This window comes from Medicago truncatula, chromosome 4 (assembly GCF_003473485.1).
Source record: "Medicago truncatula cultivar Jemalong A17 chromosome 4, MtrunA17r5.0-ANR, whole genome shotgun sequence".
Taxonomy (NCBI): Eukaryota; Viridiplantae; Streptophyta; class Magnoliopsida; order Fabales; family Fabaceae; genus Medicago; species Medicago truncatula.
In genome coordinates this window covers 8,583,099-8,610,947 of record NC_053045.1, presented here as the reverse complement: position 1 = coordinate 8,610,947, position 27,849 = coordinate 8,583,099, and the positions used below count along the sequence as shown (strand labels likewise).

Below are 27,849 nucleotides of genomic sequence, written 5' to 3'. Positions count from 1 at the left end.
TTTTCACCTTGTCTGCTAAAATTTGAGGAGCTGCAACCTTCTGCTGAAACATTATGTTATTCCTTTCCTTCCAGATAATCCAGACACAAGCTAACCAGATTATCCGAAAGAAAGTGTAAGAAGAACGCGGAAACCCCTCCATCTGATTAAAGTGTATATAATGATTAGTACTCCCTGCCGGAGTGACGAAAGATAAGCGAAGCCACTGCAAAACCGCAGACCACACGCTGCCAAAAGTGTTGCAGCCGAAAAAGAGGTGGTCTGCGGTCTCCAAAGAGCCGCACCCACCCACGCAAATGTTGTAACCAGTTTGAAGAAGTTAACGTCGAACGAGATTATCTTTGGTTGGAAGCCTGTTGTGAAAAAGTCTCCAAGCGAACAATAAAACCTTTAGCGGAACCTGCTTTTGCCAAACATCATCGGACAAGCCTTGTTCATGAGGAGCATCAACCTGCTTTTGCCAACATCAACAGACAAGCCTTGTTCATTAGTGGAACCCATTATGAGCATCGACTGTTGGGTGACATAGAATTGGTGATATTTGTGACATTGACAAACCACAATGTTAGAAATGACATTTTTCTCTCTTTCACAAAGATTATGATACTGTAATTGATCAATGTCACCAATATTACACAATTCTATGTCATCTAAGTGTTATTCGTGATGTAACGAGAAAATAAAAAAGTAGTACTATTTCTTTTTAAAAAAATAAATAAATAAAAAGTAGTACTATAAAGTAATAAGTGGTCGTGGTTTGAAGACTCACTGACTGCATTAAACCCCATTAAAAAGTACCGGTAGGTAGGGATGTCAATTAGGTATAAGCCTCTTGGACATGTGGAAAAATATCTACGATGGATAAGATTTTTTTTTTTTTTTTTTTTTTGAATACACGATGGATAAGATATTTGAATTTTTGTGTTTGGGTTTGGAAATACGCAAATGTATAACTCATTTCATAAAAAAATTCTTATACCAATCCAATCTCATTTTTATTACCTTGTTAAAAAACTTTTACTTTCAATCCCTGTTTTCTCCTCTTCTTTTCTATATTATTGATGATATTAGTTTTCAAAATATCAAGTGGTAAATATTAGAATCTACGGTTAGTGAAATTATGAATGAACGTTTTTTATAATATAAAGATTATGAATGTTATATTTCGTAATCAAAAGGGAGGGTAAACAGATGACTGATTATCTTATGACTTATGTTGAGAGATGTCTTCGATAACATGAATAATATATTGATTATTTTCATAACATAAAACCACATATAAATAATATTTTGCCATAAAAAAGATGATTTTTGACAAAAAAAAGATGTGTTTTGATTTCAAAAATGATATTTTGACTTTAGATTGAACATTGAAACAATAAATCATATTTTTTTGGGATAAAAAATCATCACTTTAAGGCAAGAAACAGGGATCAGGACCATAATTGTAGGAATTATGAAAATAGAGACAAAATAATCTGATTTTTTTATTAAAAAAAAAAGACTATAAGGGAAAAGTGCAATCAATTCTATTATTTTTTTTTTTGAATTTTCCCTAGAAGGAGTGTCAGAAAGAGATCGCTCAATACATTCCTTCTCACAAGATATATAGCACCGACACTTTGATGTATATTCGCCATTGAACACATACACGTTTAAATCATGGCTTCATGTCTTAGTTCAGTTGGTAAAGACATTGCATATTATATGCAGGGGTCGGAGTTCGAACTTCGGACACTCCATTTCTCCACATTTAATATGTGTGAACTCTAGTCATTAAGACTACTTGACCAAAAATAAAAAATCATGGCTTCCTCCAACTATATATACATACATCACAATGAATTATAACCAAATACAAACCATGGCTTCCTCCAACATATTCCAAATCTCATTCTCCCTTATTTTCTTAACATTCTTCTTCATCCTGTTACTCAACAAAGTGAACTCAATAGAATTCACTTCCTTTGCCATAATAGAGTTTTCCCAAGATCAAAACAATCTAATCTTCCAAGGTGATGCTTATATTAGCTCATCAAACAAGTTACAACTCAACAAGGCAAAAAGTAGCTCAGTTGGTAGAGCACTGTACTCTGAACCTATCCACATTTGGGATAGCAAAACAGGTTTAGTAGCTCACTTTGATACATCCTTCAATTTCATCATAACTGCACCTGACTCCGGCAATGTTGCAGACGGTTTTACTTTCTTTCTTGCACCAGTAGATACTCAACCTCAAGATGGTGGAGGATTTCTAGGGCTTTTTAATGACAAATATTACAACAGATCACTTCAAACTGTTGCTGTTGAGTTTGACACATATTATAATTCTGATTGGGATCCAAGAGATCGACATATCGGAATCGATGTAAACTGTGTTAGGTCTACAAAAACTAAGCCATGGGTTTTCAGGGATGGTGGAGAGGGTATTGTTCTGATAAAATTTGATGCTTCTACTAATGTGTTAAGTGTTACTTTATTTACTGAGGATGGTATTTATACACTCAGTGATGTTGTGAATGTGAAGGACGTTCTTCCTGAGTGGGTAAGGGTTGGATTCTCAGCTGCCACTGGACGTGATTTTTCAGTTCATGATATTCTTTCATGGAGATTTTCTTCTATTTTAAACCACCAACCAAGCTCCATGCAAGCTGCTGCTGCATAGTTTTCTCAATCTATAAGAAAACTAAATAATAAGAATATTCTGGAAATAATAATGATCGTTATCATGTGTTTATTAATTTCGTTAAAAAAAAAATCATGTGTTTCTTATGTATTATGTCATTGTATGTTTTTATCTCTCAACTGCTTATACATCTCTTTAGGTGAATATACATTATGAGCCTCCCCCAGAATCTATGTTACAAATGTCTTTCCACCAAACAGAAACTCCTCTACTCTAATAGACTCCATGCTCATACCATAATTATTTGTGGCTTGAAGATATTGATTGTTCATGATGAAGGGAAAGATAGCTATACATCTAATATAGTTTATATATGAGGAGGTTTTTCAAAATGTATTTTAAGCCTTTAGGCTTTGTTTGGGAGTTGAATTTTGGAGGGGAGGGGAAGGAAAGGAAAGGCTTATGGAGTGGTAACCCTTGTTTGTAAGTTTTAAAAAAACAAAGGAAAGGTTTTGGGGGGTTTTGAAGGGCTTAATTTGTCCAATTTTAAAGTTCCCCCAAATTGGGGGGTTTTGGGGGGTTAAACATACAAATTGACAATTTTGCCCTCTTAATAATTCAAAATTCCAATTTTAGACCTTACTAAAATTATTACAATCTTTTTTAAAAACAACTTATTCAAAACAACTTATTTATACAAGACAGCTTAATAGGACCTCATTTTCAAAAACAGCTTATTCAAAACAACTTATTTATGCAAAACAACTTATTACGACCTCATTTTCAAAAACAGCTTATTGAAAACAACTTATTTATACAAAACAGCTTAATAGGACCTCATTTTCAAAAACAGCTTATTCAAAACAACTTATTTATGCAAAACATCTTAATACGATCTCTTTTTCAAAAACAGCTTATTCAAAACTGCTTATTTATATAAAACAGCTTATTACGACCTCATTTTCAAAAACCGCTTATTCGAAACAACTTATTTATACAAAACAGCTTATTACGACCTCTTTTCCAAAAACAGCTTATTTACGCAAAACAGCTTAATACGATCTCTTTTTCAAAAACAGCTTATTCAAAACAGCTTATTTATACAAAACAGCTTATTACGACCTCTTTTTCAAAAACAACATATTCAAAACAACTTATTTATGCAAAACAGCTTAATACGATCTCTTTTTCAAAAACAGCTTATTCAAAACAACTTACTTATACAAAACAGCTTATTACGACCTCGTTTACAAAAACAGCTTATTCAAAATAGCTTATTTATGCAAAACACCTTAATAGACCTCATTTTCAAATACAACTTATTCAAAACAGCTTATTTATGCAAAACAGCTTATTACAACCTCATTTTCAAAAATCGCAGCTTATTCAAAACAACTTATTTATGCAAAACAGCTTAATACGACCTCATTTTCAAAAACGGCTTATTCAAAACAGCTTATTTATGCAAAACAGTTTAATACGATCTCTTTTTCAAAAACGGCTTATTCAAAACAGCTTATTTATGCAAAACAGTTTAATACGATCTCTTTTTCAAAAACAGCTTATTTATACAAAACAGCTTATTACGACCTCAATTTCAAAAATAGCTTTTTAAAACAACTTATTTATACAAAACAGCTTAATATCACTTCATTTTAAAAAATAGCTTATTCAAAACAACTTATTTATGCAAAACAACTTAATACGACCTCATTTTCAAAAACGGCTTATTCAAAACAGCTTGTTTATGCAAAACAGCTTAATACGATCTCTTTTTCAAAAACAGCTTATTTATACAAAACAGCTTATTACGACCTCAATTTCAAAAATCGCTTATTTAAAACAACTTATTTATACAAAACAGCTTAATATCACTTCATTTTAAAAAATAGCTTATTCAAAACAACTTATTTATGCAAAACAGCTTAATACGATTTTTTTCTTTCAAAAACAGCTTATTCAAAACAGCTTATTTATATAAAATAGCTTACTACGACCTCATTTTCAAACTCCGCTTATTCAAAACAACTTATTTATACAAAACTGCTTATTATGACCTCATTTTCAAAAACTGCTTAGTCAAAAATCGCTTAATACAATCTATTTTTCAAAAACAACTTATTCTAAACAGCTTATTTATCCAAAACAGCTTATTATCACCTATTTTCAAAAAACAGCTTATTCAAAACAACTTATTAATACAAAACAACTTATTACGACCTCTTTTCAAAAAACAGCTTATTCAAAATAACTTATTTTAACAAAAAAAGTTTTGGATAAATAAGTTGTTTTGCATAAATAAGTTTTTTTGAATAAGTTGTTTTTAAAAAAGAGATCGTAATAAGCGGTTTGTATAAATAAGTTGTTTTTGAAAAAGAGGTCGTAATAAGTTGTTTTGAATAAGCGGTTTTTGAAAATGAGGTCGTAATAAGCTGTTTTATATAAATAAGCTGTTTTGAATAAGCTGTTTTTGAAAAAGAGATTGTATTAAGCTGTTTTGCATAATAAGTTGTTTTGAATAAGCTGTTTTTGAAAATGAGGTCATATTAAGCTGTTTTGTATAAATAAGTTGTTTTAAAAATGAGGTCATAATAAGCTGTTTTGTATAAATAAGTTGTTTTGAATAAGCGGTTTTTGAAAATGAGGTCGTAATAAGCTATTTTATATAAATAAGCTGTTTTGAATAAGCTGTTTTTGAAAAAGAGATCGTATTAAGCTGTTTTGCATAAATAAGCTGTTTTGAATAAGTTGTTTTGTATAAATAAGCTGTTTTGAACAAGTTGTTTTTTGAAAAGAGGTCGTAATAAACTGTTTTGTATAGATAAACTATTTTGGATAAGTTGTTTTTGAAAAAGAGATTGTATTAAGCTGTTTTGAATATGCTGTTTTTCTGAAAAGAGGTCATAATAATCTGTTTTGTATAAATAAGCTATTTTGAATAAGTTGTTTTTTAAAAAAAGATCGTAATAATTTGCTTTTCATAAGATAAGCTATTTTTTAAAAAGAGGTCGTAATAAGTTGTTTTGTATAAGTAAGTTGTTTTTAAAAAGTGATTGTAATAAGTTTTTTTTTTTTTTATAAATAAGTTGTTTTTTAAAATAGATCTTAATAATTTGTTTTTCATGCGATAAGTTGTTTTGAATAAATTAGAAGTTAAATTACGAAGTATAACAATGTATTGATTTTAAGAGGAAAAAGGGTAAAATAGTAAAATTATAACATAAGCCCTCCATCTCCTTTCCTTGTTGGTTTTTTAACTCCCAAACAAGGGGAAGGTTTTCCCTCCTTTCTCCCTTCCCTCCCTTTCCTTCCCTTCCCCTCCTTAGCCTTTCCTTTCCTTCCCCTCAAAACTCGCAAACAAAGCCTTAAGGAACTATTAAAGTTTCTTATCTAGCAATTCATGTCTGTAGTAAGGTTTTGCAACTCGAGAGTTTACCTCAACTCGTTTTATTTAGGTAAACTCGACTCGTAAACTCGAATCGTAAACTCGTACGAGTTTACCTAAAATTGAAATTTTATACAACTTATTATATGCATACATATGTAAGCTAATATAATACTATAAAAAGATCAATAGTGAAAAATATAGACTTACTTATAAATGCAAAGTATACCAAACCATCATAAAAAAGTGGTATGCTTAACTTAGTATCAAAATAGAAAAATTAACACACAAAAGCATAGGTTTCATAAGTCTCTAAAGTCTACCCATCCCAAAAATAAAGTTTCACAAGTTTATAAACTTGAGAATAAAACTATCCAGAAAACAAACTAGGTAATTTCTTCGAAAGGTCAATCTTCTAAAGTTCCATAACACCATTCTCATCTATATCTTCATCTTCGGAAACCTAATGTTTCATTCGCTCCCCTGTTCTTGAAAACTCAAAGAAAATGATATGAAATGTTTCACTTCAGTAAGCTGAAACGTGTTGTAAGCTAGAAAGTAAATATGTTGTCATTTGGGCTTGAAAAAAATGGGCCAAAAACAATGGGCCATTTTTGAAGAAAAAAAAAATACAGGAGTAAACTCGCCCGATTTCACACGAGTTTACTGAGTGTTAACTCGGTCAAACTCGTCAAACTTTCCGATTTTACTAGAAATCGAGTTTACCTCCGAGTTAACACGTTTTTAGCACCTAAACACGTAAACTCGGTAAACTCGCCGAGTTGACACGCGGTTTGTGGAACATTGGTCTGTAGTTTTGATCAATGATGTATGTCATCCTATAATGATATATTTTTTAAAATACATGTATTGACCAAAAGTCTATGACAGACCCGCGCAGGTAAAGAGTCTAGTTTTGAGATTAAATTTATCTATGGACAAGCTAATATGGTTTCCGATAGTCTAAGCCAAGATAAAGAAGATTAACCTCAAAGTTGCAAGAGAAGGAGTTTGTTTTATTAAAAAAAATGAAATTAATTAATTATTAACTTATGGAAAATAATTTATATCAAACTAAATGAGTAATCATTAGACATTGCAGCCATTCAGGCACATGTCATTAACTAAATCAGAAAATTGTTTTATTTAAAAAACTCTATACAATTCCTCATTCAATATAGTGATTACTTGTTTTTTGTTAAATCAATACACTCACTACTATGATTTTATGATGTAAAACAAATATTCTTTACGCACAATAATAGAGACTAATTTGAATTCAAGACTTATAGTTAGTGCTCTTGAGTCACTTACTATTAGATTTTATGTATTTGTTGTGTTTTTTTATCGGATTGCTAACTTGTGATAAATGTTTACTCCGTATGCAATAATTAGATGTTTGTAAAGTTTTTAGCCAAAAAAAATGTGTGAAGAGGTACTTTACAATATCACTAACATATATAAATTAAATTCTAATGATCGAAAACAATAACCAAGCATCCCTTATTAAGCTGAGATAGTCATATGTAGTGAAATCTTGTCAGTTGTAATTAGTTAGATTAAAGTTATAGCATTGTCCTCTAAATCAACATTCAATATCATTTTTTGGTTCAATTCATATACTTTCTCGGTGTAATTTTTTTTATGCTGTCGATAAATTATAATTGTTAAATCTTTAAAAATATTTAATTTTTCATTATAACCACTTTTAAGTCATTACACAACTCATAATTTTTTTTAGTCCGGCTCTATCTCTAGCACCATTGAACTAGTTTCAACTAATTTACTTCTTTACTTAGTGTTGTTTTCGTGTTTTTAAAAATCAGAAACTAATACCAAAGAAATTACCGAGTTAAGTCACGATCAGGTCGCTCTCTTTAAGACGTTTCACGGCACTATCCAAGTTAGTGCAAGGTAGACTAACAACCGCGCCGCCTCCAAGATAAAACAGCCCAGATCACTGTTACGATTACGTACTGCACAATATGTAATCGCTCGAGAATATACACCTCAAAATATGGCTTGATCGTTGATTAATACCACTCAATATGGTACGTAACCACTCGAATCGAAACTGAAAGGGACAGAAGGGAGTAGAAGCAGAAGAAGGACTCACCAATGTGGGGCATTTTTAAGTCACACACTAGTTCTTACATAGTGTTTTTCTATCCAACTTTTCACTAGAATTAACTAGTGTTCCAACACTTAGTCTTCTCAATGCTTGTTCAACTGCCGAACCTGCCTGGTTATAAAACAAATATGCTAAGGATATGAGCGACCGCGTCCCTACACATGCCCGCCCTATCCGCATGGCAATGTAGTTATCCAAGACAAACGATCCCTGACATTCGAGACGTTCTCACACGTCTCGTTAGCTCGACCTATTCTCTAGTGGAGAACTTGCAAGGCCATTCCGTCAGAACCAACGGTCTCTACCAAGGAAGACCGACGAAGCTTCGAAAAATAGAGGCAAGCATAGCTTCTCTTTCTATTCGCCCGCTGAATACGAAATTAATCCCCCTTTGCGCCATCTACGAGCAGTAAATCATGTCCGCCCTTAAGTCATCACTCTTCATCAAGAGCAACGACTTAAGGGGCTACTGTTCTGGACCGTCCAAAAGGATCTTAGGCCCATTCACTTAGGCCCAATACAATCCAAAGCCCAAACACCACGTTTTGCAACATTACTTGCGACTTACCCCTTTTCCGCGAAGGGGGTGCACGGAGCAAGCAGGACCGGTTCAAACGAGCCATAACATCTATTTGCACGTTCCCGCAATTATTTCTCTGGCGGTTACACTTTCCACGATTTCGTAACTGTTGGACCCAGGTGTGCCATTACAATGGCTCTGCAGTCCTCCACCTCTATATATAGGGGACTCTTAGCAGTCCCCAATGTAGAATCTACTCTTTCTCTAAACCCTCACTCTATGATCTCTACTTACTTGAGCGTCGGAGCACCTGCAGGTACACACCCCCCGGCGTTCCAAGAAGTACTCTTGACGCATTCTACCACCATTCAAACCACCACATTTAATGCACCGGCAGTCACCTACTGATCAGGTACGATCAATTTGTTTGTTGTGATAAAATCATCTTTTTAAAATAATTTAGTTTGTTTAGATACATCAATGTAAAATGATAGTTTGGAATGAACGAAACAACAGAATATTCAAGCTACCATGATAGAACTTTTAGAAAAGGTTAAATATAACTTTTTTTGGTGGCTGAAAGCTAACAATGTCAATTTTGTTTATGGCACTCATAGATGGTGGTCGGACCCATTACTTTGTTTGAGTATCGACAAACCTTTGCTTTGTAATTATACAGTGACTGTTTATTTTTGGGGTGACTTCTTTAGTACACCTTGTGCTTTAGAGGAACCATCGCCGGTGTTAGTATATTCCATTTTTTATTTTAAAAAGAAAAATGTAAAAGGATTTTTTTTTATACAAAATCACATCAATTTATGAAAGTTTTTTTCTCTCTCTAAATATGATCTTTTGTTACAAAGGCCACAAAAATGTAAATATATATGTTACAAAGGCAACAAAAATGATATTATTCTAACAACGTGTTAAAATATTGAGAAGGTGTAAGATTGTATTGTTAGTAGATATTAAATTTCAAATTAAAAATCTCTCGTCTCTTTCCCTCCCCTCCTCTCCAAAACTCTCGAACCAAACGGACCCTAAATTAGGGTGAGGTCTAGATTACCCTCTCTTGTTTAGGGGGTATTTACCATTTCAAGATATCAACCAATTAAAATGTAATATACAAATATAACATTAAATGTCAAATAAATGAGTCAATTTTTCTATAAAAAAAATCAATTTTAATAAGGTAACTTTTAATTTTTATTTGATTATATTTAGGTATACAATCTTGATTAATTTACACTATAGGGTTTATAACAATTAAAATTTTACATCAAATTCAACCCATCATATACGTTCATAAATTTTGTTTCATTCCAAAACCTAGAACACAAATAACGTGCAATTTCTTCTTCATTCTTCTTTCCATCTTGATTGTTCAATTCTCTTGTTCCACAATTGCCGCCGTTTTCAATTATCGTGAGAATTGTTGCCATCCGTTTGATTCCAGACATCGTGAGATCGTCGTTGTTTCCAAAAGTTATATCCACGAATTGCTCATGAATTAACGCCCGCCTTATGAAATTCATGTTTCTATTAGCATTATTTATTATTTATTTATTTCACTTTGTCTTCTCTTCCATAGCGTTAACCGACCTCACACTATGTTCACAATCTCAACAAATGTTCATTTCGGCAACACAAAATTCACCCGGAACAGAAACAACATAACAACACAATATAATGATTTGGATAAAACAAATTCCAAAAGTAAATTTAATAATATTGTACCAAAAATAAAATTAAGGGTTAAATATGTTTTTGGTCCCTATAAATATATCAACTTTTCGTTTTAGTCCCTCTAAAAATTTTCTTCAACTTTTAGTCCCTATAAAATTTTCAATCACTATTTTTTATCCCTATTTTTAAGTTAATTTTAGTATTTTATTATGAAATTTAGCAGAAATGTGTAGCATATTATAAAAATCTTTCATAAAAAAAATTAGAATTTTTTAACAAAACATAAATTTAATATAAATTTTTAAGAATCAAAAATATAAAAATTCATATTAAATTCATGTTTTGTTAAAAAATTCTAAATTTTTTTGGGAGAGATTTTTATAATATTATGAATTTTTCTGCAAAATTTTACTAAAAAGTATGAATTCTACATATGAGTTTACTTTAAAGAAGGGACCAAAAGTGAAGATGGAAAATTTTTTAGGGACTAAAAGTTGAAGGAAAATTTTAGAGGGACTAAAACAAAAAGTTGGTATATTTATAGGGACCAAAAACATATTTAACCCTAAAATTAATAATCAACACATTGAATATCCATTTATCTTAATCAAACGCAAAATATGTATGATAAAATACAATTTTATATATTCTCAAACAGCTCAATCAAACTCAAAACACAAATAAAAATGGAAGCATCATTGGAATTCATGCCAAAGTTGAAAGTCACCACTGTGACATTATAATGTCAAACGGTTGCAATCAAGTCACGATAGTAGTGAGAAAGAAACGAAAATGAAAAATCAAATAAAGAAGAAAATCAAGTCACAATACCTGATGTGATTACGGAAACAACAATAATTCTCACAATGTCTGGAATCAAAAGGTTGGCAGCGATTCTCACGATAATTCGAAACGACGGAAATTCTGGAACGAGAGAATTGAACAATCAAGATGGGAAGAAAAATGAAGAAGAAATTGCACGTTATGTGTGTTCTAGGTTTTGGAATGAAACAAAATTTATGAATGTATATGGGGTGTGTTTGGTAAAAATAAGTTATAAGCTAGCTGAAAGCTGAAAAACTAGCTTATAGCTGATGTCTTATAACTGATAGCTGAAAAACTGGTCAAATAAACGAAAAAATATTAGGTTAAACTGCTGCAGACGTAACAAAATTAATAAATAAGGATAAAGCAAATGAGGGCAAGAGGATAGGAATGAAATTGGTGTGCGATGTATTTTTTTTAGATGGAATTTGTTAGGTTAAATAATTGCAAACCTAATAAAGGTAATGAGTAGGAAAAAATTAGGTTAAGCTGTTGACCCAGCAAAATTAATAAATAAGGAATAATGAACAAGGATATTAACAAAAAGAAAAGACAACATGATAGGAATGAAATTGGTGCGATGCATTTTTTTAATATTAAATAAGTGTACAAAAATATTTCCTTAAAAAAAAGTGTACTGAAAAAGAAAAAAAATGGCAAGAGGAAAGGAATAAAATTGGTGCATGCATCTTTTTAGATGGAATTTGTTAGGTTAAACTACTGCTAACCTAATACAACAAATGAGCGGGGAAAAAATTAGCTTAAATTGCTCCAGAACTAACAAAATTAATAAATAATGATGATAAGGATTAATTAATTTAGATGGAATTTGTTAGGTTAAACTACTGCTAACATAATACAGTAAAATGAGCGGGGAAAAAATTAGCTTAAATTGCTACAGACCTAACAAAATTAATATAGAAGGAATAATAAATAAGGACAAAATTCGGATTTGTTGTTAGCTGATCAACCCCATCGCCTCGGGCGTTTTTCTTGTTGCGTTATTTATGTTCCATCTAGTTGGATAGACTTCAAATGCCTTGCATTTCTTGCTAATTACACGATCTTTTTTTTTTGTTTGAGAATTTCCGTTACAAAAGCCCAAAATTTTCGTGTGAAAATATAACAAACCCTAACCCCACCTATATTCTCATTAGTATATAGTGTGCTCATATCTCTTTTATATTCCTCAGTTCTAAAGAAGCTTTGGCAATTCTTTGTCCACAAATTTAACATTCTCTGTTATCTATCTATCAAATAATCAAATGAAGCTTGTTACAATTTTCATCATCATCTTGTTGGCATGTACATACCCTGCAGCCATGTCTCGAATACTCTCAAAAAAATCATCCTCATCAGTTGATGAAGTTTTTCAACAATGGATGCTGGAATATAATCGAACATACTCATACAGCACTGAGATGAAAATACGCAAAGAAATATTCAAGAAGACCTTGGAATCCATAGAGAACTTTAACAGCACAGCTAAAGATAATAAGTTAATTTATATTTATGACTTAGTAAAAAATTGATGAGTTGTATCTTTAATATTTGTTTCTTGTTTTTTTCACAGGTTATACAATTGGCGTAAATCAATTTGCTGATTACAGCTACGAATTAGACCATTGTGATTGTCTATTACCTAATGAAGATTTTCATCTATAGATGGATGTTTCTAGAAGGACTTATTAAACGTTTGGTTTTTTAGTTTTTGGTAGAATACTTTATTTCTTTTTTAGTTTGGTATACCTGCAATTTCTTTTATTACTCCCGTTTTTTGTTTAACTGTGGTGATTTTCGTTCCTTGATTAATGTTATATATTTGCAAGTTTGTTTGTTTTGTTTGTTTCTTGCTATCTTCAACTTTAAACAAAATTTTGTTACCTTCACGAAGAGTTAAAATTCTATAAATATGCATAATATCTAAAAAATTGTTTGTTACGAGAGAAATATAAAGCGCACAACAATACAATTCGCTATTTATGTTAAAATTCTAAAACGACACTTAAAAAGGAATGGATGGAGTAATTAATAAATAAATAGTATTTTGTTTATTTCCTCTATGTTGTCCAGTCCAATTAAAAAGAAAAGGGAAATCAAGTTTCCTATGTTGTCCTTAGTACGTGTATGCAAAAATTACACAATAGTAATTAGAGATTTTTTTGTTCTCAATATTATTTTAATAGTTTCAACAGGTAATTCTCACAGCATATCTACTATAAACGATTGTGAGGGTTTTGGGAGTTCATATTTCTTTAATTTAAAATTTAAATAATAGCTACTCCACTTGATTCCCTTTGTAACCAGACCGAAGAGTGTCGATCCAATTGTTCCCTTGCTTAGTCAGCTTGTGTTCATCGATTAACTTTCTATCACTGGAACATGACAAAGCACTGTGCTCAGCGGCGTTCGAAGCGAGTAATTAGATCTTCTCACAGGCATTTACATTGAACTCTATCACCATATTTGCCCGGTCACAAAACCCTAAAATAAAGAATAAAGGGGACTAATTTAAGAAATGTATGAATTCATTGACTAACAACTCATTGACATTAATTAAATTCATAGATTACTAATAATCTACAATTTGAGAATATATTATACAAGTATTGGAATGCTACTAGTTTCTTAAGAATTGAATATAAGAAAAAGAAGCAAGAGAATTGCATTGCTTGGGGAAAAAAATCCTCACACTATAAGGAAACTTGAACATTAGCCTGTCAAACCATAACCTCACACTTTCCCCTCTCATTGCTCCCTCCATTTCAACTTAACACATGCACCTCTAAGTAACATTATAAAAAAAAATCATACTAGCTCTGTGCAGATGAATTGCTTGGAGCCTAGAATTACTTACAAGCCGGATTTGTAAGAGTGAGAAAGCAAAGGGTTTCAGAGTCTATATGCCTTTTGTTACATGATGTGTACACTTCTGTTTGGTTTGAGATAACATTTTCTGATTCATATTTTTTGTTGTTTTCACTTTTATTTTGAAACTGTCCCGATGTTAATTCTGTTTCATGTTTTTAATGATTTGTACATGAAACGAAAAACATGTTTTCGATTCAAATGTTTGAAACCTGAAACGGAGTGAAAACCGGGAACAGTTTCGCAATTAAAAGTGAAAGTATAAGATGAAAACATTAAACTTAAACCAAATATGCCCTTATGGTTTTTCAGCTATTGGGAATCGAAGTCGGGTTTTGATGGATACTCGAGACCTTGAAGAGCTGGCATCCTTCGAACATCTTCTTCTGAATAAGCAGGAATGAACCAGTATTTCTTGTCCATCCCAAAAACCTGATATCAAAGAAGCAACATAAATCATAATGTAAGGGTCAAAATGATCTCTATTATGAACCAACTATTTCAAAGACATTAATTATTATTAATAAGAAAGAATATACAAAATGTTTGTACTTCATATATTTAGGATATTGGTATATAACATATAAGAATATACAGGATGCAACAAACATTTTGAAGTGTCTATACTTAAATTGCAACAAGACTAAAGTAAAAATATTCCTACTTTTTTCCATGGAAACATAAAAAAATGGTTGTTATTCAACCCATATATCAAAAACAAATATGCCAATAATATCTAGTTCTCTTCCTAACATAAAGAGACATCGAGTCAAAAAAAATTATACAGATCACATGTGCAGAAAGAGGCTGGCCTCAAAATCTGAATGAAACTATGTTTACAATACAGCACAAGTTTACACTGCCCATATTTTAACTAGCACATGGGGAAAACGAGGGTGGCAAAATTGTGTAAAAACTAGTCCATGTTAGTAGGTAGACAAGCCATTGTCTTTCCACAAATAAAATTACACGATGATGTATTAGACAATGGAGCCTAAGCTGACACAGACACATGTCATTCGGTTACTTCACTATATAAGTACTTGTGTCACTGTCAACATCTCGGTGTCAGTGTCTTGTTTGGTGTTTGTGTCTGTACTTCATAGCTAGAAACTTCTTTAACATAAACTGGACATTTCAGCAAGTATTTTCTACTTGGATTATTTAGGATAGATAATCTACAAATTATGACATCTTGGAAAGTGACAGGATAGAATTAGAGTTAGCTCAACTAACTCTAATTCATAACATTTAGAAAACTGCAGAATCTAACTGTAACTACCTTGTAACTGTCCAAAACTGAATTCATACCAGTTTTGACAGCTGACAGAATTTAGTAAGCTTGGGATTGCTATATTAGAAATCATCAATGGAAAATAGAATTGAGCTCACGTTGAGCTAAAGAATCACTCTCAAACTCTATGAAAGATCAAATATCAAAAGTTTAAGAAATCCAATAAAAAGCAACAGGACAAGGGATACATATACAGATCAGACAGAGAGAGAGACAGAGAGAGAGAGTCCGAGTTTTATTCCCCATAATGCATACTTAAGTTACTCATCAAAAAACTTAATTGAACATCCAGTCTCCTTAATCAATAGTGCCAAGATTGTTAACACAAAATGAGTTTATTGGACTGATATTTACACCATTTATCAAATATTTTTTATGAAGTTGACATGAAAATACCCCATACAGGTTACAGAACATATAAAAATAAAGTGACAAAACACTGTTACAGCAAGCACAGACCTGTTCAAAATTTTTCCGACGACCAAGATCATAACGCCATTTTGGAGTAGTTTTCTTCTCATATGCCTGCTCACAACAAAGAGCAAACCATTGATCAGTATCCACTTCACATAAGCAAAACTCCATACAACATGGAAAAGCATATGAAAGTATTATATTGAAAAATACAGTAATCTTTTTGCAACACATTTTCACACAGCTTTTACCTCAGCAACGGAGGATACAGTTCAGGCATCATAAATATTTCAACAATTTAAACTCAACTAAGGGAATCTTTTAGGTGAACTTATTTGAGCTTAACAATTTAAAGTCAACTAAGCATTTGTGAGACTGTTTGAGAGAGCTTATAGAAACAGCTAATGAAATGTCCGTAATCTCTTTTCATCTAACTTCCATAAGCTCTCTAAGATAGCTTAGGAAAGCAACTTACAGCTTATATAAAAACTGTTTGAGATAGCTTAAAGCTTGTAAAATAAATAACTTATACATCTGTACTTATATGATAAGTACTTGAGGTATGAGCGCTTATGTAAGTTGTTTATCCAAACAGGACCTAAATACGGCCATTCAACAAGGAGCAAAACAGTTTCTTCAGGTGAAAGTTGGATAAGGTGTAGGGGATCTACTATCCCAAGTAATACAAAAAAGGTTCATTTTTATGGAAAAATTTACCTCAATAGTGGTTGTATTGGCAGCCACCAACGATATGTGCATAATCAGAAATCCCATCACACTCAATGCGAAAGCGAGGTTCAAAACTGCAGGTAATCCAACATTGTTACATAAACTCACAGATGGAATCAAAATCTAGAACGGAGTGTTAGAGATCCTACCAAAAGCAAGAAAAGTCGTAGCAAGAGAGCTAGGTGTTCCAGGGATTTCTCCATCACTAAAGAATGCTATGAAATGTGGCAGTAACGATGCCGTCACTAGAGACGTCTCAAGGAAAGTATAAAACTGCAAGATCATTTAATCAGATCATGTTAACCAAGTTTTTTTTTATTGGCACCATAAATAAAACAAGAAATTTAGAAAATCAGTGTTATAGTAATACTGATATTGGTTCTTGGTGTTGTTGGTTTTACTTTAATGTCTCAGGAAGTCAGAGACGTTAAATACAACCATTGCAAGTCAGAAATAATTATAATATCATTCATAAAAGTAATAACTGGATAACAAATAAGTAACTCTAGTTGAGTGTTCATACCAAGAAAAGAAGGAAATACTTGTAATTTAGAGCCCCGACACAGTTAACTACCCACACACAATGGTGGTCCATCTTCAACACACATCGCCCACCTGATATCAAACCGAAAAGGAATAAAATCAAGTTGTCTTGTTCTAAATGTGACACTACAAAAAACAGATACTTTTCTGTGCGAAAAAACTCACAAACTGAACAATGATGGCATCGAGGCGGCTTGAGCTGGTTGCACTTCCTACAATACCGGATCCGTTGATTGGATGGATCACACTGCACGTTACTGAACTCTGATCCAACTAATGGGTCTTCCTCTCCTCTCTCCTCATCAATTGTAGGCCTCCAGTTCGGAGGTACACTTCCAGGGTCAATAAAAACTACGGAAAAATAACTCCACAATAGCATAACCAACTGCATAATAAAGAGGAAAATTCCAAATTAGCACATCATTCAATTCACATACCAGATAAACGACACTTCATTAATCAATCAAACTAATTAAATAAGTCTTAACGAAAGCTAAACATCTGTATGAGCTTGTGTAGATAAACTTCAGAAGAAACACTTGTGTAAAAAATATATTGAAGAAACACTTGTGGAAAAAATATATTGAAGAAACATCCTCTCCAGTAACTCAGATTTTTAAACAACTACCAAGGTTTAAAAAACAGTCTGTGATCGTGATTGTGTCCAGATGTCACGGTTTTTTATGTCTCCACCATGACTACATAATCCATGTTTGATCGCGATTTCTGCGATATCAAGCATCGTGACACAAACACGACAATTATGCAATTTTAAACAGCGATGACTGCTTGTCATTTTTCGAATAAGCATCGTGACGCAAACACATTACATCACACAACGCAAATGCAACTTCAAGCCTTGATGACTACTTGTCATTTTTCCAAAGAGCACTGCGACACGAATGCAATTTAAAACCTTCATAGATACTTGTCAGTTTCAAATTAGCATCATCAATGTAGATATTTAACACCTCATTTTTCGAATAAACATCACGACGCAAATGCAACTTAAAAACTTAAAGACTATCAGTTATTTTTCGAATAACCACTGTCAATTAAGATGCCTAATACTTCATTATTCTACATCCCACTCAGAATCTGAAAGAAAAAGATAAAATGAAAAGGGATCCCAACTAATGAAAACTTTAAAGAGAACAACCATTCTTTTGTTACCAAGATCGCGACAACACCATCCAAGCTTGATCGCAATTTCCGCAAAATCAAGCATCGTGACAGGACTGCGACACAACTACAATTTAAAACCCTGATTACTAATTGTTCTTTTTCGAATAAGCATCACAACACGACAACAACACGAATGCAATTTAAAACCCTGACAACTAATTCTCACTTTTCGAATAACCGCCATTAATTTATATATCTTAACACATCATTATTTTACGCCGCATTCAGAATCTGACAAAAAAGATAAAATGAAATAATATCCCAACTAATGAAAACTTCCAAGATAATAACCATTATTTTGTTACCAAGATCGCGACAACATCATCCATGCTTGATCGAAATTTCCACAGAGTCAATCACCGTGACACAACCGCGACACAACTACAATTTAAAACCCTGACAACTACATGTAGTTTTCCGAATAAGCATCGACAAGACCACAACATGGATGCAATTAAAACATTGACAACTACTTCTCACTTTTTCGAATAACCACCATCAATTAAGATCCCTAACCTCTTAATTCTACGCTGCATTCAAAATCCGATAGCAAAAGCTAAAATCAAATGGATTCCCAACTAATAAAAATTTCCAACAGAACAATCATTATTCTCCATTAATTTCAAACAAAATTCACACTTCTCAATGTCATCTCCATAGTATCACACTGAAACCCATCAAATAGACACTATAAATCATCATGATCCCTAAGTCAACAAGCTAAATTCTAATGAAAACATCATATCCTAAACATCCTCAAACAAATCAAAAACAGATTAAAAACATTCACAAACCAAAACACAAACAAATTCAAATAAAATTAAAAGCATAATTAACAAAAAAAAAAAAAGGGTTTTTGAAACTTACCAAAGCATGAAACAAGATCAAAACCAAGACAGCAATAAGAGAATCAAACCCTCCATTATACAAAGAAGGAACATAATTGGTAATAACAACAGCATAATAAGTAACACCAACAACACCAAGAACCAACAAAATCATAATCGAACCAAGTCCTCGTAAAGCTGTGCAGAACTTGAACACGTTCCATGCCATCGTAGCTCCAGATCTATGCATAATCAATCAAAAAAACCAAAACCCACTTCGATTTCAATGCAAAGTTTGAAACTTTTCGATTTTCACAACAACCCCACAAAAGCAGAATCATCAATTTTCACGAAAAACACCGACAGCAACAACCTCGGAGCTAGAAATTTTTTGATTGGGTCATGGGTTTGGTGAATCTAGGGTTTATTGAGAATTTGGGGATTTTTGGAGTGGAGAAGAAGATTGAAGTGAACACGATATAGAGATTCAGAAAATGTTGAATTTTTTTTCAAACATTTATTTTTATGATGAATAAAAGAGTTTTTTTTTTTCTTTTTTATTTAACTTATATTCTATGAGTTTTTTTTTAAAATTTTTTATGGGAATGTTTTGGTGAGTGTTAAGGTGGTGGTTATTATTTTACTTTTAAGGAAGGTGGTGGTTATTTAGCTATAAGTAGGGTACTATTATTACCAAAAATAATTAAAGTATCCCTAAAAGAAATTAGCTAATAGAATACTATTATTACCAAAAATAATTAAAGTATCCCTAAAATAAATTTTTTTTCCTCAAAAAAAAAAAATACTAATTGGTTTTTTCGAATTCTGTTTCTTCACTTATTTATCTTATGGATAAATTTCTAACCATAAGAATACTTGTCCAAAAATAAAATAAAGTAATTAGAATTTTTTGTGTGAATTGAATATCATCTACATACAACTGTTGAAAATATTCTCTCGAACTGAGTAGGATTATAATAGATGATAAATTTAAGGCTTAATAGCAGTTATTGTCCCCTAAAAAATATTCACGAAGTTGTGATTTTGACCCCCTAAAAAAAAATTATAAAACTGTCCCATAAGTTTTGCAATTGTAGCAGTTTTGACCCCAATGCCAATTTTTGATAAAAAAAAAAGTAAAAAATAAAATAAAATAACACGTGGCACCTCACTTGGGGTGCCACGTCAGCGTAGACCAAGTTAAAATTGATCTAGGGGGCCAAAACTGCCACAGATACAAAATTTATGGGCAGTTTTGTAATTTTTTTCTTAGGGGCCAAAGTTGCAACTTTGGAAAAGTTAGGGGGTTAAAACTGCTATTAAGTCTAAATTTAAATGAGATTTAACACACGGGGTCAAATTTTTAATGTTAGATTTAAACTTAAAATTTTTGCTTGAGCTGAAAGATAAATTGTATCATCTCATTCAAACATTGTTGGGTTAAATAGTAATTGGGTTGATTTCTTAGTGTAGTCGTTCTTTTCTTTTTGCAAAATTAGTTAGTTTAGTTTTTGATTGACACTGCTATTAATAGTTAACAGTTAATAACAGGGTAATAAATAGGTGATGTAAGCATCTAAAGTTGCTTCGTTTTGGTCAATAAAATCTAGAAGGTGAGTTATATAAGACTTGACATTTTCAAACCTTAACGGAAAATGGTAAACGAGACGAGTTTATCAAAGAATTTGCACCATATTTTCTTTTCTTTTCTTTTCCTTTTTATGGTAATCATAGTGTGAATAGATATGGATCCAAACATGACAGGTTCATATCTGTTGTATTTTTCATCAAAAAATATTTTGTGTGTTATCGTTGTATCTAAAATTAAAACTAAAGTAAAAAGTAGAATTTTTGTAGTTTAATCATTTTTAGGAAACAAATACTAACGTTTGTCCTAAGAACCCAATTTAAGGAACTTAAAATGAAAATTAAAGATAAATTTTATATTGAAAATATAATTTTTGAAACTTTTAAAACTTTGAATGTACAATTTCAAGAAAAAACTTATATATTTGACTTTTTAACTTATGCTTCAAGTCACAAGTTAATATTTCCCAACAAACTTATAGTATTTTTTTTTTTTTAAGCAAAGTAGAAATTGAATTAAAATAAAAAGGAAGTACAAGACTGGGGGGCATGAACCTGACCCGGATAACCACCAACTCAAACCCTAACGGGTGATACAACAAATATGTACACTAGTGGTAAATAGAAACAACTACGGACAGTCCAGCGCACCCACGTGTGGATACGAAACAGGACTGCAAAAAAAAAACGTAGCATGAGTGTCTAAAGTATCAAGGCAGGCGTATGAATCGTCTGTCAACACAGAAACGATTCAAGGTCCAACAACTCCCTAAAAACAGCAAGCGAAAGTGCCCTTTCGAGCCAAATCAATCCGATCGAAGTCCAAACTGAACAAACGTCGGAACACAGTCCATCTACGGCAGAACCGTGACAGATGAAAATAGTTCTGAAGGAAATTATAGTATTATATTAGAAGGAAATTGTTTGTAATAAGTGGTTATATGGCTCAACAGATTTGAATATATGAAGCTCGAGATATGTAGTGCGGGTGCGATACGATACGAATGTATGGACAAGATATGACTAAGATATAAATACACGCAAACAAAATTTAAGACACAACACGACTAAGATACGTTAACAAAATTTTGATAATAAAACTTATATACATGTAAAATAATTTAAAGAAATATGTATTGATTACTATTTTTTTTTCTTCAAGTAGCTTAATGGCTAGAGTTCATATTTTAAGGTAAATTTGTATAATTTATAATCTATTTTCATTCCTAAGTTACAAAATCAACAAAAGCATCATTAAAATAAGTTAAAATAAGTTTTTGTCTAATGTTGACTAAATTGACACTTCTTTCCCTAATTATCTCCTTTCTCTAAAAACATAATTTTAGGTCTATTTCATTAAGAGACAATTTTAATCATCCAACTCTCAAATTGAATCATATATATCTTAACTAAATTTTCACAACATTGTTCACGATTAGATTTACCCTTCAACTTTTCTAGGATACTTATTTGTTAAGTATCTTAAAAATATATGTGTATATGTGAAGCATCCAATAAAATATTTTCTAAAAATTTTAAAACATAATTCTAATACTTTTTTGGATGCATATCTGCGGAATATTGGTATCTGATACATACACAAATATGTCTTCGTGTTTGAAGTATCTGATCCAAGTTTCATATACTTGAGCTAGGGAATAAGATGTATGTTGGAGGTTCTAAATTCAAACTTAAACGATGAAGAACAAATTAGCTAACAAATAATTACTAAATGTTCCAGGCAAGGCCAAGGTCCCACTTCGGGTCAAGGTCTAACTCCAACCGAAGCCCAAAGCTATAGATATAAGGACAAAGGGGTAATTATACATATGATTGTTATCACATAAATGTTTCGTCAAAATTACATGACATTCTCAAAAACTTTGGTGACAACGACATATTGTTAGATGATTATCGTTGTTTATAATATTAATATATGATATAATATTATTACTAACGTGACTGAAACATGCATGGTCACACACATAGGACAAATAGATGAAATAAGATAAATAAATATGTAAGGCTTATTTATAAATTTACTATAAGTAGAACTTATTCGTAATTAAATTAATAAATATGATTTATTAGTTAAATTATTAAATGCAGTACATTGTAAGTTACAATGCGTTAAAGTGGAACGCGGTACATCATAAGAAATGGTGCGCACAAATGAGTCCATAAATAGAACGCACTTATGCATGATTCGGTTACCACTTTTACAAAACCCTATCTGTAAACCCTTGTTTCCTTAAGTTTGCCCATCAATCCTTCTTATTTGTAGCATCTATTTGTTTCTGTTTTGGTTTCAAACGTAACGGGTTTCTCAATAAATTTGTGATCCTTCCTTTCAGTTTTTGCTGCTCCTTTAATTCTGCTCCCATTGATCATGATTGAGATTTACGATTTTGAGTAATCACTCCACCATTAATGCATTGATCCTCTACCTTGTGTTAATACTTGTAGTAGTTAGCTGCTGATGGGAGTAAATGAGCAATTTTCCGATGTTTCTAAGCAATTTCTCAAGCGGGAAAATAAATTTTAAAAGAAATGGGCCAATTGACGTGGATGTTTCTCTTGATGGTATTTATAGTAGTCCAAAATGTGGATTTAAATTAGAATGATCCAACTGTTGAATTAAAAGAATTTGACCTAAGCGTGGACTTAACATTTAGTTTGGTTCAGAGGTTTTGAAGTGAAGGGAAGGGGATCGGAGGAAATATTTTAAATTTGTTGTGTTTGGTTTAATTTTTAGAGTGTGAGAGGGGGGGGGGGGGGGGGGGAGCAAAATCATTCATAAGCTCATTTACTACTTCCCCAAATTGGAGTTTTTTGGAGGGAAGAGGAGGAAAAGAGAGACGAGTTAATACAATTTTAATTATATAGACATAATTATCCTCATATTTATGTTTAAATGACAAAATTGTCCTTATTAAAAATTTAAGTATTTTCAATATATTATTACGCTATTTTTCGTAATAACATGCCAATGTCATTTTTTTTTTTAAGGAGAACCACATATTGTTCTCTTCTATTTTTATTTTTTTTTACGAGAATTCTTTTTAAGATTATTTTTTTACGAGAATTCTTTTTAAGATTAAAAATCATGATATTGTTTTAAGATTAAAGGGATAAAAAAAGTAACTTGGATTTAAAATCCCTCTCCTTGTGGACCAAACATATATTTAATTAAAATATCTTTCATCCCCTTCCCTCCTACCGTTTGAACCAAACATATATTTAATTGATATATGTCCCCACCCCCTCCCCTCCACTTCGTTGAACCAAACAGACCCCAGGTGATCATGACCCAACTGTGGACTTAAACGAGTTTGTGACTAGAGTTGGGCAGAATTTAGGACTGTACCTGAAGATGAAATTTCGGAAATGGACTTGTTGAAGACCATCTAACTAGATTAAAGGGGGACTCAGCAGAGGCGGAGCCAAGCCAAATTTTATGAGGGGGCCTAAATATGAAAAATATTTATTTGGACAAATTATTTTTTTGGTACAAGATTTGGACACAATTCTATATAAATAATCTTTGGACACAAAAAAGAAAATTAAAATAAATTAAGAAGATATCTTATATTGTCGCAAGTATTTGAGCAAACTATATTGAGGCCTGCATACCCACACACACGTGTGCAGGTATAAATAGAAAAGAATTAAAAATGTGTTTTTTTTCTTTCTAATATGATTAAATTATATCTATTTTATGCAATTGTGTTCAAATTGTGTGTCCAAATGATTGTAACCATCAAAGCATATTCAACTAATTGTTTTAATTTTTTTTATTTGTGTGTGCGCGTTCAAACATTTTTATTTTATTTTAGACACATAATAAAAATATTATAGCCAATATACTATAAATTCATCTTGGTATTAGGGATGACAATTGGATCCAGATCTAATGGGTACCCGCAAAAAATACCCACAATGGATAGGGTAAAATCCCGCTTTATGGGTCTGAGCACGGGTACGGGTAATACCCACAAAACTAAATGGGTATGGGCACGGGTAAGGGTACTATATTGTCCAGACCCGTAACCCCGTATATACATATTTATATAATATCATAAATTATTTATTTATTTTTTATGTATAATTAATTAATTTATTTAGCTATTTAAGTCTAAACCTAAACTTACACCAAACAACTGCTTAATACAATTACAACTCCATCATGATGGTGTATAATTTTCTAGGGATATTTTGGATGTTTTCTATTTGACTAAATACCACGATTCATATTATTTTATGAGTTAATTTTAAAAAATTGGAATCGTAGTTTTATTTCATTTGTGATGTTTTTTTTGTTTTTTCATAGTTAAAGTTAGAGTAATGGATGCGGGTATGGGCACACCCATAAGGTATGGGAAAGGGACTAAAGTTGTTGTCCGCGTGGGTACGGGCACGGGTACGAGTATTTTTTATAAATGCAGATATGGGGATGGGCACTGTAGTACCCTACCCATTGGATACCCATTGCCATCCCTACTTGGCATAGTGGTTGGGTTCCTTTTTTTCTCTAGTAGTAAGCATGTTAGAACATGCAACTTCAGCTTGCAGGTTTAAAATTGGCACTAACCGCTGGAATAAAGTGTATAGTGTAACATCATAGACATAATATGATACTCCCATCGTTCAGAGTTAACTAAGTCAAAAGCTCATTTCAAACGTATTAAGAAAAATGTATAAATGAAGGAGAGAGAGGAAAAAAAAAATAGTTTTAAGTGCACTTGTTAAGTATTGGTGCATTCTCTACTATCATAAATGTAAAGTGGTATATATTGAAGGGTTTTTCTATATTGAATTGGAAATGATTAAAGTAATTAATATTGTATTGAAAAGTGGAATGACTCGGTTATTTTGGGATTTTTATTTTTTTTATTTTTTTTTGCAAATGGCTCAGTTATTATGCATGGAAGAGAGGGAGTATTATATACAAATGATTGCATGCCGTGGCCTTCCCTAGTCATAGCATAGCTCCACCACCGGGACTCGGAAGAAAACGGTGCCCTTAACATTAATTTTGATGACTCAAAAGAAGAGGTTGATCTAGAAGGTAATTTTGCTAAGGAAGTAGATGAAAAACCTATTCATTAGGGTGAAGGTTGTATGGATACAAATTAGTTTTGTGATGAACCAGTTAGAAATAATGTTTGTGGAGTGGCACAACTAGATTATGCATGTATAAATGATAAGAGCAAGGGTAAGGACAAATTGAGTTTGAGGGGGTATGTTACATATGTTTATGATTCTTTTATTATTCTATTTTATATCCTAATTATGTTAGGATTAATTAGCCTTTCTTTAGGTATAATTATTTTCTTTATTACTTTGTCTCCAATCCTATATAATATAAATAGTAGCTCTTACTTGTATCAGAAACACATTAAAAAAAATCAAGTTGTTTAGGCTCTAGTAGCAAAGAGCTCCTTCTAAGAACGTACCTGAGAATACTGGGTTCGATTCCCAAGGGGAATAACACTTGACCAGTGCGCATGCCTCTACGCATGAGCCGGATTAGTCGTCCACCATTAATAGGTCGAAAACCGGTGCAAAAGTAAAAAAAAAAAAAAAAAAGAAACACATTCAAAAAATATACAACTGTCTATTTAGTTTATATCTTCATGATTTTCTAGATGCCCAAAACTACAATTAGCATTACTTTTAAGAACATGAATTAATTTGAAATAATGGGTTTAAAAGACAAAATAAAAACAATTCCAAATTGGTTCGTTGATAAAGTGAAATTTTTTCATAGAAGAAAAAAAAGGATCATGTCTCTAGCCAAGAATTGTAGTATGTTAGTATGAAAATAATGGTTTTGGCAAGATAGGTAACTTGCAAATTCATACAAGGATGTATGACAATGTGTTGGAGTCAACTTAATGAAGGTTGGATTAATGTCAACTGTGATGGAACCTATTCTATTATTGGCCCAAGAGTTGAGTTGCCTTGTGAAAGGGTAATTAGAAGATCATTTGGGTTCTTTTTCAATTAGCAAGATCTCTTAGTGGTAATTTAATTTATTTCTTTGGGGCTTGGACCATTTTCTTCATAAAAAACTGATTAAAACAATGATCCAATTTTTATGTGCGTATGAATGTGAAGGACAAGTCACTTAGTCTATGAAGCCCCGATACTTCAAAATGGATGACGTACCGTATCCCCTGCGTATCCTGCACCGATACCTGCCCGATACTTTCCGATACGTATCCGGAGAGTATCTAAATATTAAATTTTATTTTTTAAAAAATAATTATCCGATACTTTCCGATACATCCCGATACGCACGGATACTTGTGTTTTTTTATATTATTTTGATTTCTGTTTTTTTTTTTTTGTGTAAAAAATAAGAATAAAAACATTATATTACTATAATATATATATATTTCCTTTATCTTTCTTTGGTGCCAGTACGACCCACACCACACCACACAACCAATTGCATCTTTCCCTTTCTAAGAAATTAGGGTTTCAACTTTTTCTTCCAAAGTGGTCGCCGTCCACTTTGGCCACCGTCGAACTATCCAAAAGCTTGCTTTAAAGCTTCCTGTGCAACCTTGTTCTTCCTCCTGTTGTGAGAGAAATTTGAGTACTTTCTCTTTTATCCATTCTTTGAAAAGAAACAAAATGGATCCAAAAAGGGTAGAAGATTTGGTTTATGTGCATATTAATCTTCGACTATTGTCAAGGAAAGAATGTGGATATAAGAAAGGACAATCAAGAATGTGGGACATTAGAGGAGATGCGCATGAACCGCTTGATGGTGTTGGAATTGAGTTAGCAGAGTTGTCTTTGGATGAACCGGATTTGGAAGTTGATCTGTATCTTGATGATGGGAATGGAGGAGAGGAGATGTAAACGTCAGTTACTTGTTAGTGTTAACTCTTAGTACTGATGTGTTCTTTTTTTGGATATAGTGATTCTTTTTTGGATCGATATAGTATATCACTAACAAGTTCATTTTGGATATAGTGTAGCATTGATGTATAACACTGATGGTGCTCTTAATTTTGGTATATATTGCGTATGTAATTGACTAATGACCACTCTCTTAATCGTCAATATTATATTTATATTAATGTGCTACGAGTCTGGTTTCTTGTGTTTGTTAATATACTTGCATAATAAAAAAATGGTTATAATTATATAGTACATTTAATTATATAATTTTTTTATTAACGTATCTCAGCCGTATCGTATCTTGATTTTTGAAA

General features: G+C 32.0%; 2 protein-coding genes across 2 annotated transcripts; one reads left to right on the top strand and one right to left on the bottom strand.

Moving 5' to 3' along the window:
• The first annotated feature begins 1,864 nt into the window (after positions 1 to 1,864).
• Positions 1,865 to 2,832, top strand: LOC11430443 (lectin beta-1 and beta-2 chains). Its single transcript, XM_003605045.3, has one exon. It carries the CDS (start codon positions 1,865 to 1,867, stop codon positions 2,663 to 2,665), a length of 801 nt encoding a protein of 266 aa, XP_003605093.1. The 3' UTR covers positions 2,666 to 2,832.
• A 10,868-nt stretch (positions 2,833 to 13,700) lies between these two features.
• LOC11425551 (probable protein S-acyltransferase 14) lies at positions 13,701 to 19,556 on the bottom strand. The gene is made up of 7 exons (XM_024782409.2): positions 19,074 to 19,556; positions 17,187 to 17,406; positions 17,002 to 17,093; positions 16,628 to 16,751; positions 16,467 to 16,552; positions 15,795 to 15,860; positions 13,701 to 14,473 (listed from the first exon to the last, which is right to left on the bottom strand). Exons 1-7 carry the CDS (start codon positions 19,281 to 19,283, stop codon positions 14,354 to 14,356), a joined length of 918 nt encoding a protein of 305 aa, XP_024638177.2. The 5' UTR covers positions 19,284 to 19,556; the 3' UTR covers positions 13,701 to 14,353.
• Positions 19,557 to 27,849: the final 8,293 nt, after the last annotated feature.

What these genes read in the sequence shown, in the direction of transcription:
- LOC11430443 (XM_003605045.3), top strand. Translation starts at nt 1,865, where the DNA reads ATGGCTTCCTCCAACATATTCCAAATCTCATTCTCCCTTATTTTCTTA.
- LOC11425551 (XM_024782409.2), bottom strand. Translation starts at nt 19,283, where the DNA reads ATGCATAGATCTGGAGCTACGATGGCATGGAACGTGTTCAAGTTCTGC. An exon ending in CCAATACAACCACTATTGAG is followed by an intron (nt 15,861 to 16,466) that starts GTAAATTTTTCC and finishes TGTTGTGAGCAG; the next exon opens with GCATATGAGAAGAAAACTAC. An exon ending in GTCGGAAAAATTTTGAACAG is followed by an intron (nt 14,474 to 15,794) that starts GTCTGTGCTTGC and finishes CTTTGATATCAG; the next exon opens with GTTTTTGGGATGGACAAGAA.